General features: G+C 34.1%; 1 protein-coding gene across 7 annotated transcripts in view; it reads left to right on the top strand.

The window, feature by feature from the left end:
• The window catches only part of LOC128992072 (hormone receptor 4), a 123,742-nt gene extending 110,489 nt beyond the window's left edge, over positions 1–13,253 (top strand). For all 7 annotated transcript variants that reach the window (XM_054415467.1, XM_054415465.1, XM_054415463.1 and 4 more), the window contains 9 exons: positions 1,874–2,022; positions 2,545–2,606; positions 3,967–4,113; positions 5,378–5,512; positions 6,832–6,960; positions 9,778–9,912; positions 10,381–10,573; positions 11,437–11,567; positions 12,314–13,253. In XM_054415467.1, coding sequence (XP_054271442.1) covers positions 1,874–2,022; positions 2,545–2,606; positions 3,967–4,113; positions 5,378–5,512; positions 6,832–6,960; positions 9,778–9,912; positions 10,381–10,573; positions 11,437–11,567; positions 12,314–12,394 — 1,162 coding nt within the window. In that variant the 3' untranslated portion in view covers positions 12,395–13,253. The remainder of the gene's footprint in view (positions 1–1,873; positions 2,023–2,544; positions 2,607–3,966; positions 4,114–5,377; positions 5,513–6,831; positions 6,961–9,777; positions 9,913–10,380; positions 10,574–11,436; positions 11,568–12,313) is intronic.
• The last annotated feature ends 218 nt before the right edge of the window (positions 13,254–13,471 follow it).

Below are 13,471 nucleotides of genomic sequence, written 5' to 3'. Positions count from 1 at the left end.
ATACACTGATACATGCAATAATGCAATCGTTGTTTATAAGATACTCAAGATGTAACTATACTCAATCATATTATTTATGCCTTTTTTCCATAGTTTATGACGTTATTAAAAATTATGATCGGTAAACAAGTATCAACAAACATATTTCTCAAATTATATAAGTTCTTTATCTGCGAAAAGCTTACAAAATTACATTTCCATAATTTAGTTGGCTAGAGGCTTCTTTAATAGAAGTAACAAAAATCATTTGATTATTTAGCTAAACTTTTCTATTTCTATCAAACTTTAGGTAGATAGAAAAGATAACTAAATGCATTTACTAAGCTTTCGACTCTAATATAAACTTTCGATATGATGACGTGAGGAAGTCGTGGTGATGCACAAAATGCAGTGACGATGTCTCCTATGTTGTTTTATACTGTAACCACGTCATACATTTGTTCGCGTTTTCACTTGCCTGTGAAGTGACGCGGCGGTGGTGATGCACGAAATGTTGTCTGTGATGGCGTCTCCTATGTTGTTATATAACCACGTCATACATTTGTTCGTGTTTTCACTTGCCTGTGAAGTGACGCGGCCGTGGTGATGCACGAAGTGCTGTGACTTAAGTACTCTTGTTTCTTTACCTACGGTGTTGTGTGACGCTGAACGTCACGTAGACTAGACCTATAACGTGACGGTGACGGTGACGTGGTCGCGGTGATGCACGGGGGGCTGTGGAGGCCTCCACTACGACCTTGTCCGATTTACCGAGAGTCGACGACCGACCAAGGCCTCAACATCCTTCCAACGGCCCCGAACTCGCGATAATAACCTAGTCAAATAAGGTTTTTACCTGGACAGGAGCTAACCTTTTATTGCTACTGATTGTTGTGTTTCCCAATTACCCTTGAGTTAACCTGCAAATCGTCTTATATTTTGGAAACGTGATCATATTTCGGGTGGTTCATTTGGTTAATTTTCACAATACCATTGTGTACAAACAAATATATTCAAGGATCAGGCTTTGAATAAATATTTCTACTTTTCAAGCAAAGAACCACCACTAGTCCTATTTTACAGTACACATTCAGTGCCGCATCACATCGTAAGTCCGTTGATATCCTGTTTTTTTACCAAAATGCTTTTCTCTAGCACACCGCAAATCATGCCCATTTGTTTTTATTTTGTTTGCCATCTCGTTGTTTATAAAAAAATGTTAATTATTGTTTTTTTTTCTTGTTATTTATCTTTATATGTTTACTATGCCTTTAATTGTATGTTCTTTCTAGCACTCTATGTACTCTAGTAGTTGTTTCAAACCATTGTATTTTCTGCAATAATATTGTTGCAATTAACACATTGTTGTAATGGGAGTTATCTATTGGAAATAAATAAATTCGTACAATAGCACGACGAGGGCTAGCTAGGTAAGATTAGTTTAGCTGAGTTTATGATTAAAATTACAAATTTAATATAAAAAGAAAATTTTTTTACACATTAAAAAGAGTGTACAACTCAAACTGTCCAAATATGTCTCTTTGGCAAATTACACATCTTTTTTTGTAAATGTTACCTTTTTTCTCTTTTTCAATATCTTAACTAAGCCTAAACTAACCTTACCTAACAGGTGCAGCACACTGTAAAATAGTAAAATAGCTTTTTAAGAGGCACTCTTCTTAAAAAGACTAAAAATAATGTAAAATATACAGCTTTACAGGCCATCCTTATACTTAAAACATTCCTCTCAAAGGTTAACTTCTTATCGGAAAAATGTTGTAACAATGCTTTGTCCCAGAAACTTTTACTTTTGTCCCAGCATTTTCTATGGCAAGAAAACTATTTTTCCATGTTATATTTACCATGATTTCTTCATGATGTTTTGTTTTTGCAGTTGCAAGGGGTTTTTCAAGCGGACAGTACAGAACAGGCGGGTATACACCTGTGTAGCGGACGGTGTCTGTGAGATCACCAAGGCACAGAGGAATAGGTGTCAATACTGCAGGTTCAAGAAGTGCATAGAGCAAGGCATGGTTCTCCAAGGTGAGGCTGATCTCAAACTAGTATAGCTATATAAAATACCCCTGCCGCAGCAAACCTGCCAACCAAGCGAATTTCCATTTGTCTAAATCTATTTTCAATTAAATCTATTTAAATAACATTAGGTTTAACAAGTACCTAGGTTTGCCGCTAAAAGGAAACTAATAAAGTGTGTTTTATAGTAAAATATCAATAAATCAGTATAACATTTTTTTTCCAAGTTTGATCAAAAAAACTACAACATTTTACAATATTCTCCATAAAAATAACATGGGAATTTTAGTTTTACAACTTTTTGAATTTTCTTCGTTACCAGTTACCGCACAAATACACTTTGATATACTAAATTATTTGTTTTTTAAGCTCTTTAAAAAGGTTTGGAGAGAAATTGGGAAATTTTATCTTTTAAGGGTCAAAAATGAGAAAACCCAATCAACAACCCAACCACTTTCAACAAATTTGTTTAAAAATGTTTAAATACATGTACTTAGCTTTCTTGCAAATTAAGTTTGTCCTTGTTTTCAGCTGTGCGAGAAGATAGAATGCCTGGAGGCCGGAATTCAGGAGCTGTATATAATTTATATAAGGTAAATTCCAGCAATATTTCAGTGGATTAATTAATTCCAACTTTGTCTTTCTCAATACAGTATTAAATTTCACATTATCACTCATCTTTTAAATGTCTTTGGCTTAAACCTCGCTTGCTGGTGTTATATTATTGGTATTAGAGACAAGATTTAATTAAAATATTTAACTTTTTAATTCCTAGGTAAAAGTTGTTTCTTGCTTAAAAAATATCCAATAAATATATGTTTGAACATTTTTAGTGTATCTTTTACAGACATTTATTTCACAACAAAGAAGTGAAATAAAAAATGAAATCATTACTAACTCCAAATTCAATTTAGAAGCATTTTTTGTAAATAGTGGAAAAAGCCGGCTCCAGACATGCGCCATTCGCAAAGCACGAAATATTTTACGTTCGGTCATCTAGTTGTCTTGCTATTCGCTGATTAACGAGTAGACGTCTACAGACATGTGTTGTTTTCCGAGCTACCATTTGTTTCGGGTACAGCAAAAATATTCGTTCACTTTGATGTGTGCAAAAATACCGACAATGAACGAGAAAACACGAGCACAAATGTTTGCTGTTTAATGGCCACGTAGACAAACACCTATCCACACTACTCGTGATTCGGGGAGTCGCTGGTCGGTGCTTGGCGAATGCGAATGGTACATGTCTCAAGCCGCCTTACCAAGTCTTATTTAGCTGGGTAACTTTGTGGGCTGAATAATCAGGCAATTGGTTCATTCCAGAAATTGTTTGGAAGGAAGTAGCTTTTTCCCTTTTGATGGATATAAACTTGACCCAGCTGACTTTTTGTTCATTATGCCTTTAATGAACGGTCCTGGCAAAAGAAACAGCTGTTCTTAGTCAAAAACAAAGCTACACAAGGCATCTCACTTCATATACATCGTCATTCACATTATTTTTATTCACATCATTGTGCCTCTCAATGTAATAATGATTCCTAATGATCAATGATGGTTACTTTTGGTTTGTTCAATACTGGACACAGTTTTTCAATACTATACACAGTTGTTCAATTAATGTGTGTTGCCAAACTATCTTGTATACTTAACTCGAATATTCCTCAACTTGTCCCTTATTATTTGGTTAAATATTCAAATCAAATCATGAAAATTTCATAGTTCAGTTATCATAGTTTAAGAATTAACTATCACAAGGTAAACCATACAAAAATAAAGTACAATAAAAATTATAAAACTGAAAAATATCGGTTCCAACAGAAACAGAAAATTGACACCATTTCTCAAATCTCATTTGGATCTTTTTCATCCGGTCTCAAAGTTAGATGTTCAGACACACAGATACAAATAAATAAAAAGACACCAAAATAATTAAATAGCATTCACTTTTTACAGGTTAAGTACAAAAAGCATAAGAAGAATCCTAGGAACGGACAGATAAAGTCGCCACAGACAAAGATTTCTGCGAGCTCCGAACACGGGATTACACCACAATTGGTCAATGGGACCATTCTAAAGGCTGCACTCACCAACCCTAAAGAGGTAAGAAAGCGGTTTTCAACTTTGAAATTTAGTATATTATACATATGAGGTAGATAACATCATGGAAAGTTCACGACAGAAACATAAAAAGAGTTGTTCTACATGTACCTTAGGCATATATCTGTTCTTTAACATAAAATATTAAGGATTTATTCTCTTCAAACAGTCGTACAACTCATGAAATACCTTATCTGCCAAGTGAACCTCTTTGATGAGACTTAGGTAATGGGTTCTCATGGCTGGCAAGCTTAAGAGAGCAGAGTTACGTAATTGTGAACGGAACGACTGAATAAATCTGAAGTGAAGTGAACGAGGAAGTGAGCCAGCTGATTTGCACTTTCTCCGCAACTTTCACTTTGCAGACCTGTTCTTGGTTGCGTCACAAGTCCCAACCTACAACTCTGCCACTGTCACTAACTGTAACATCCATCGTGGCAAACATGGAAGAAGTTTACTAAGTGAATAGAGATTGAATAATGTTATAGACGAGAAATGGAAATTCGTGTTTGGAATCTTTACCTGTTAAGGAATTTGTCTTCTGTAGATTGCCAACCAGATTATTACTATAACGAAAAGATTTAGTTAAAAATATATTTAGTTACAAAATAATTTTTCTCATCAAGTTTACAAAGATACAAACTATTATATCCAGAATATATTTGTTCAAATTAAGTCTTGAAGCATTTTGCTTAAGAACTATGCAAAAAAATTCTGCTTTTAGGTGAAAAGATAAATAAACGTCATCTTCTTAAAAGATTACATATAAAATTGGAAGATTTTTTAAAAAGTTATGTTGGTTATCCTGCCATATGCTTAACGCAGTTAGTGAGAAGGGAAATAGTTGTAATATTGAGCTGCATACCTGCAAGCAGGTTTCCGAGTAACTAAAGTGGTTAAGTCATTGTAACAGAAATTGGTTTCAAATCGGCTGTACTATCTAGATGGTTATAGTTTTACCTATCATAAACAAATAGTAGCAAGCTGGTCTAGATGTAGAGCGCTTGGCTTTGGTTCCTGAGGTCTTGGATACAAATCCCGCTAAACAACAATGAACTAAATTTAATAATGAATCTACTCTCTTGGCCTAGCCTGAAGTAATGTGTTGTTCGATAGAGATAGCGTCCTAGAATGTGAAGGTGGACAAGCAAAAGAAATACTATTAGCAACAAAGATGTAACTTTATTAGTTCACGACTCATCCTCCACTCATCTTCACCTTCAAACATTGTGTGTCATCTTTGTAATCTATTCCATTGTATGTTCAGGTTGTCCACTTGCGGCAGAGGCTAGACAACACGGTCAGCTCGTCACGGGACCTCATGTTGACGCTGGACGCAGCTCTCGCCATGATACAAGTACTGATAGACTGTGATGACTTCCAGGACATTGCCACTGTCCAGGTACTGTATTAGTCAATCAAAACTACCTCATACTAACTACCTCAATTGTTCATACATTGTGTAGCTGCCTCGATTTTTTTATCAATTCATACTTAATAACAACGACTGATAACATGGAAAATAAAAAAAATAATCAACATGTTAACATTTAATAAACTAATCAAGTTTCTCTGTTGTCAAACCTACTTCAATTTTGTTCAATGAGACCTCAGTTTCCTAACTTTGACCCACCATCACCATGCCTGGAATTTCCTAATGGTGGACACGTCGGTTACCCTTCAGCCTGGGAGGGGACCTCACTTGGGGCCTCAAAATAATATTTTCCTCTTGAAAAATAAATTTTGCAGTAAATTTATTAAGAGTTAGGGGGGAAGATTTTTGAGCCGAGCACGATTGTCAAAACTGTCTGTGAAGATTCCGCTATCGGAAATTACAACTTCACAGCAATTGGGCGGGTGACGACAATCTATTCTCCCTAACCGCAAAACATGTTCACAATTTTTTCCAGATCGAAGAGACATTCATGACTTTGTTGTGACTGTGGGAGACAAAGTGATGTTCCCGCAAACGCAAAAAATGTCGGAAATTTCAATGTGATTGTGAAGATGGTAATCTCTCTGCGATGTTATAAGAATTTCACTATTTCGCTGTGAACCAAGAAAATGTTCACGATTTCTCTGGGATCACAGGATGATGTCAGCAATTTCATGGCATGCTTCTATTTAGCTATGACCGAGAGCGATTTTGTCCAATTTAAATTTTGTTTGGTGTTCAAAATTTTAGAGGTTGTTAAGATTATAGTACACAAATTATATATTTAAAATAAATTCTTTCCAAAGCAAACCAATTTTGGCCCGACCTGACTTTTCACCTGACCTGAAGTAAACAAGTCTGGCCCATAAACCCCTAATAATTTCATTGAAAATTGAAATGTAATTATTTATTAGCCAGTGTCCTAGCCTCCTAGGTCTATTTGCCGATCAAAAACAATAGGTTGAGTTCATCCAGTTAAACCAGTATAGGAACCTCTCTGGTGCAAGCCTCTGGAACCACATGGATTCTAAATAGGGCCCTGACATATAATAAGGAAAACACCTTTAGTGTAACTGTAAAATATGAAGTAAAGCGATACACGTTCACTAATCCAGATATCTGTGTTTGCATAGCAATTAAGATGTTAGGGGTGCCAGAGAGTTCTGCAGTCATGTCATGAGGATCCAAGAAGGCAAATCTATTAGGGAGTATTTGTTATGATTTTACTAATAAAATGTAATAAACAAACCCCCTGTACTATATTAATACTCTTGTGTCTTTTTCAGAACCTGGAGGAGTTATTAGAACACAAGACGGACTTGTCCGACAGACTAATGCAGATAGGCGACTCTATCGTGTACAAGTTGGTCCAGTGGACAAAGAAACTGCCTTTCTATTTGGAGCTGCCTGTAGAAGTGAGCAATATTCTATATTTCCTTCTCTAGAATAGATAAGTCTTAATAGTTGACATCCATATTTATATTATTTTCGGGTACTTCTGGTTTTGACGGTGACCAAAGGTTTGGAAAATGTTCATGTCTAACTATAATAATTTTCATTATCCATGGGTTATGGAGAGTCATCATAAAGATACAAGCAACTGTTAATTTTATGCAACATTTAATTTTAATTGGCCAAGTAATAATAGTTCTGTTAAGTGTTCATGATGATTCTTCACTTTCCAGTGATGTAGACCTGTAGGATTTATAGTTGTGCTATTCAACTTGGAAATGAATTTTAAGGTTTAAAATCAATGGTTCTAAGCAAAAACAACAGGATAAATTGATTCACGGAACTTTAAAGGGTATTGGTGATCCATATGTTATAGTTTAAAAGTAATTAAGTATTTCGAATTAGAAAACTATTTATTACAGTTTTGTAAAGGTTTAAAATATCATATTAATTTACAGGAATAAGTAATCAATACTTACCTGTTTTATATTGGAACTTAAACATTTAAAAGTCCTAATTAACTTCTTTAAAAAATTAGAATCTTAATTCTGTTAAACATAAGATTTACATATTTAATTTGTTTATTCTACTCCATATTGTTATAAAATTAAACTAAAGGAAATTAACATTTTTTTATATTTTCATTAAGGACATTTTTTTAACAATTTAAAGTTTGTTTAAAAAATTATAAACCGATGCGATAAATTCATGCAGATTGTGATTGTGAGCTAAATTTTGATTTTATCATCAATTTTTCCCTTCAACATTCACAAGATAAATAAGTACCTAAACTTTTTATGGTTAACATTATTTTGCACATTCTGGTACATTTTAACACACCATTGTGACAATAATATTTTCGACATTACAAATAATAATTTACATCTACTGTATCTTAGAGTTGTAGATTATAAGTTGCAGTTTCTAGATGAAGCAAACAAACTTAAAACTAAATTGTTAATACTTTTGTTCTGTTGTAAATGATCAATTTCCAACTTGGCTCTTGTTATAGGTAAAGTATTTTAAATGGTGTATTGCATGGTTTTCATTCAGTTTAATTTAGTATGAACCTTAAATTTAACCTTTTGTAGCTTTTTATCATCAAATTACCTTAATAATTATTGTTTCACACTCATTTAATTTGCTTTAAATTATTTTTCATCTACCTTTTAGTTTTTACAGCACAGAAGGCCTTTAATAGAGTTTTATCACAAAAGCTTGCTTTTTATGTTATTCTAGCTTTTGATTTGCCATTTAAAGCAAAATATATTTTTAGCGAATCACTCAATTATCATTGCATTTCATTCTGCCTTTGTTTCTATACAAAACGATTAATGAATTAGCAACAAACTAACAAATTAATGACTTTCTTTATTTATTCGACAATACCAAGTAAATTTTTGTTATATGTCTATGCAATATAAAAAACACAACAAATTATATCATAATTATTGGTAATCAAGATCTAATTGATTTATTAGATAAAAATATCACTGTTAAAAAAATACAGTAGTGTAAATACAATATTTTAAGGGGAAATGCTCTTCAACTGTGGATGGAATTCCTCGTTTGAATATTCATCCTCTAAAAACAAAAATTTTATTACTAAAGGCATTTACAATCATGTGTAGTACCATAGACAAAAAAATTAAATATATATAGCATATGTTCTGGCGACCACCGCTAGGATTGCCGTGTAGTTTCGGCGCACACCTCTGCAGCGTCAAGCGCTAGCGAGCGTTGCCATGACAAGTTGGTAGTTAGAGCCAGGGTTGCCAACTTCTGGAGAATTCCCCAAAATCCGGGGAGTAGGAGTTTGTTCCGTTATTTTTCTGTTTTAAAAAATTCCGGGGATTTTTAAAAAAAATAGCTTTTTTGTCAAAGTTACAGGATTTTAGAATGTTGTACTTTACCCATATTGAAAAGTGGGTGTGATACGTTAGTAGCATTTCGTTTGCAAGGGTGGTAGTGCTGGTAGTAGACGGTGAATCGACCACGGCAGCGAATCGATGAACACTGAGCACGCTGCTCTAGCAGCAAATTGTGAAACCTTCCTTTGACATTCTATATTTATTCTATTTGTCTATGGTAGTACATTTCTTTTCTTTTCTTGTAATATTAGTATTTATCTAGTTTGTATTATACTCCTTGTTTTTATAATAATTTAGTATAACATTTTCTAAAGTTTTTGTTTAATTTTGTCATGAAATTAGGTACAATAGAGATCTGTTGCAAATGGTTGTAAATTAACTTAAATATAATTAAGTATTTTATAACGGTTTTTGAACATATGTCTAACTAATCCGACAAACAATTTCAACTGCATTGTGCATCTAAATAAATATCTCACTCATGCATTCATTGCAAGTTCACAAGATCACTTTTTTTAATACAACTAACTCTTATGTATGTTATTTTCCCTTATATTACCTTTATGTGCATTACCTTTCCCTATAATGTGCTTTTACCTTTTGTGTCTTATCGTTGCCTTTATGTGCTGTTACTATTCCATTTTCCATAATATGACTCTTATATGCCTTACTCTTTTGTAATATGACTTTTATGTGCATTACCACTATCTAACATGACTCTAATATGCCTTCTCATTCCCTAATATTACTGATGTGCCTTATTGTTTTCTAACATGAATTTTATGTCTGTTACCGCTCCCTAACATTTATGTATTTTACCATTCCTAATATGACTCTTTATGTGCCTTACCATGCCCTAATATGACTCTTGTGTGCGTTGCCGTTCTCTAACATGATTTTTATGTGCAGGTACACACAAAGCTGCTGACACACAAGTGGCATGAACTGCTTGTGTTGACGACGTCAGCTTACCAAGCCATCCACGGACCTCACAAGCAAAACCCCTCCTCCCCCGACCCCTCCTTTCTGGACTTCTCCCAAGAGGTAAGACTTAGAGTTACAAGACGTTATCATGAAGATAGCGTTGTTAGACAGAATCCTTGTATTTAACAATAATTTTTCAGTGTGGTCATGCGCTATACTCTATCATTAAGCTATGTCAGCTATATCATTATTTTTTGACCAACGATGTAAGCTAAGACATTTTTGCAGATTTGTTTTGTCAGTTAAAGTTCGTTATTAAAACAGTCTGAAACTTTATCCACTGATCCTGATGTTGGTAGTTCTATTTTTGGTTGTCAAGACGGTAGGGTTTACTTTTTGACTTTGATACGTTTACCTATTTTACTCTTAGATTAGGAGAAAATATGTTTTTGAAAGATTGAGTTTGATCATCTATATGAGTTACCTACCACATTGTTCATTATCCTAGGTCCATTTATTTCAATTCTAAATCCTGTAGAAACTTATGTGCCTTTGGCCTGACATAATTCTTAAATAAATGTTTCGCAGGTGTCAAAAAACCTGTCGATGCTCCAAACGTGCCTGACGTCCATGATGGGCCGCACCATCACGCTGGAGCAGCTGCGGCAAGACGTCGGACACATGGTGGAGAAGATCACACACGTCACACTCATCTTCAGGAGGATCAAGTTAAGAATCGAGGAGTACGTGCTGCTCAAAGTCATCATTATGCTGAATCCAGGTAATTTTACATTATAAAGTTAAGAACTAGGGTTTTGCTGTGTACAGATACGTGCAGGGGAATCATTATAATTGTGTAATGTGGTGTCTATAAAAATCAAAAATTCTACTCTATAGGTTTTAGAACATCGGAAATGTATTAGGAACCCAACTTGTTCACACTTCTTCTTCTTGTTGCTATCAAAACCATTTTGGGCGTCACCTCTTTAATATCTGTGTTGAGTGTGCATTTGTCTCAATCCCAAATGTTTATTATTTTCTCACTACTTGTCTGTGTCACTTTTGCAGTCAATCAGTTTTTAAATATTCTCATAATATTTTTGTGTGAAGCATACATTTCAATGAAACGCAAACGTTTTATATGTTCTCATTACTTTTGGCTGTTCTTATAAATGTTATTACTTCATTTGTCTGACAGTCGACCTTTCATAGCACAATAAATCCTCAAGATTTTGCCAATGTCCTTTAAAAGAGATTTGAGTCTCTTCACTGACTTATGAGAGTTCCTTGCGGCCTTGGCAACAAAAAAAGTTACTTTAATTTTGTTAAATCAACTTCAAATGTAAATAGCGTAAACATACGTGATTATCCAGAGATGAGATACAATCAAGGATTTGATAATGGTAATGTTTGGTAAATAGTTTGTTTGGTGGTAAAAAAAACCTTAAACAACATTTATTTCATTGACACTATTTTAATGTTTTGGCTGCCTATTAACCTTTGCAATGATCTGTAAAATATTCAAACTAACGGTTACATCGATGCATTAATGATTTTATCATATGTTTTTTAAACGTAACTTGGTTTAATCCCGATTCCACTCATGTTTTTTTTTTTACTAATTCTCAACAATTATGGTTCCAGCCACAAGAGGGGGAGCCAACGAGTTAGAGACTATACAGGAGAGGTACATGAACTGCCTCAAGACCTATGTGGAGTATATGGCTCCGAGTCAACCGAGTCGGTTCCACGAGCTACTCCTGTGTTTACCTGAGGTACGCATGAATTACGCTTTTAAATTTAGACATTATAGTGAAATTTGAAGCCTGTTTTGATGAAAGTTTCATGGCTGGTAACATTTGAATGAGTTGATGTTACTAAATGTTTTTTTTTTCTTATTTAGAGTAAATTTTGTAGTATGATTTTTGCTGGTGATAATACCGGAGGAAAACCAACAGATTATTAATAGATTGTTAATGTGGTTAAATATTTTTAAGGGTTATAAAATAACAAGAAATAAATAGTAACATAAAAGTGCACTCTATTATTGGACAGAAGCATAGTAAAAGATTTTCTTCAATTCATCTATAAAGATGATTAAAAAAATATTAAAGACTGTGATTAAGTAACCTTAAAATGAGGTATTTGTGAGTATGATTAATCAACTTTTAAAATATATATTTGAAAAGACACACCAACAAAAACTTACCTCAACTGAAAGAAAACTGGTGATACTGACTTGAATCCAATGCCAGAAAAATTGTTTGAACTTTTTGCTTGAAAACAGCTGTCCTTGATCATTGGGATTTTAATAAATGGATGAAGAACCATCTGATCTTAGTGAGTAAAAAACTATTAACTTATCCATTCATTCATGTTGACCAACAAATACACATCTTAATGTGTCTGTTTTGTACGAATCTAAACTGCATTTCAATTACTGATACACTTGTTAGGCTCTATTTTATAAAGCTAACGGCAGATTCAGTTTTCTAAGAATGGTTCTTACGTTTGTTCTCAGGTTCAGACGGCTGCGTCGCTCCTCCTCGAGAGCAAGATGTTTTACGTTCCGTTCCTGCTTAACTCTGCCATCCAGAGATAGTAGTAACAGGCACCCCAACACCTCATTGCAGTTACCATTTGTTTTTTCCTAGTTAAGTTAAACTTCCTAATTTGTCGAAGGAAAACTCGTTACGGAAGGACTCCGTCACCGACGGCCGTTACGGCTGCGAGCACCGAGAACTAGTTTAGCCTGTACAGAAGGAACGGATAGTTTTTGCATGAACCACGCACGAATAAGGCTTCAAGACTGACTTTTTTAACGTAAATTCTAATTCCATTAGATCTTGAATACGAAGATCTCGCCTTGGGAGCATCAACGCACAGATCAAGACGTAGCTCGGTCGACTGGATATTTTTAAACTTAGCCGCCGTTTGTTTTGTGTTATTTGTAACGGTTTTATGTGATTTTTATACAAGTCAATTCCTAATGTATGTGTTACCATTTTAAACACCATTAGTCCATCGTCATTGTTTCATCATTAGTTTCATCGTAAATTTCAGTAGAACCGTGATGCCATGTCGGTCATAGTCTTAACCAAGTTACCAATGGGCTCGTCCCATGTTCCTGTACTCACTGTACATATAACCAGAAGGTAGCGGGCTCCTCTTCATGGCCTCTTTACTTTTCACCAGAAATGAATGCACACAAATCAGGGTCACTTCAATAACTGCCTTTGTTGTTTTAGGTCTTATAGTTACCAATGTTGACATTATTTGTTATGTTTGTTAAATTGAATTTCCCTCTAATACTAAGTATTACCTTCTGTTGTTATTGTAGTCTTAAAGACGATTTGCTCTGTGCTCTTAAAGTAAAAATTCAATCATCGCTTCTGAACACATTTTAGGATTTGCATTATTTGTACTAAAAATCAACCTAAAAGTGTGTTTTCATTGTTTTGCATGGAAAGAATTCATTTATCTGGTGTAAAAAATGTATCCTTAATTAATAAGAAACTCACCAAGAATGTTTACCTATTTATTTATTTCTGAGATAAAAATGTCATGCTTGCCATTTGCTTTCTGTATGTGTATTTTAAGTATTCGTTTTTATTTTAGGCCTAACTATTCCCAGACCATTTCTCAGATTTAATATTTTTTGTCTTATACCTATTGCATT

The sequence above is a fragment of the Macrosteles quadrilineatus genome, unplaced genomic scaffold (assembly GCF_028750875.1).
Source record: "Macrosteles quadrilineatus isolate MER2022 unplaced genomic scaffold, UCM_ALF_1.0 Scaffold_4__1_contigs__length_99947679, whole genome shotgun sequence".
Lineage (NCBI taxonomy): Eukaryota > Metazoa > Arthropoda > Insecta > Hemiptera > Cicadellidae > Macrosteles > Macrosteles quadrilineatus.
Note: the sequence above shows the minus strand (reverse complement) of the source record. Positions and strands in the feature narration are given on the sequence as shown.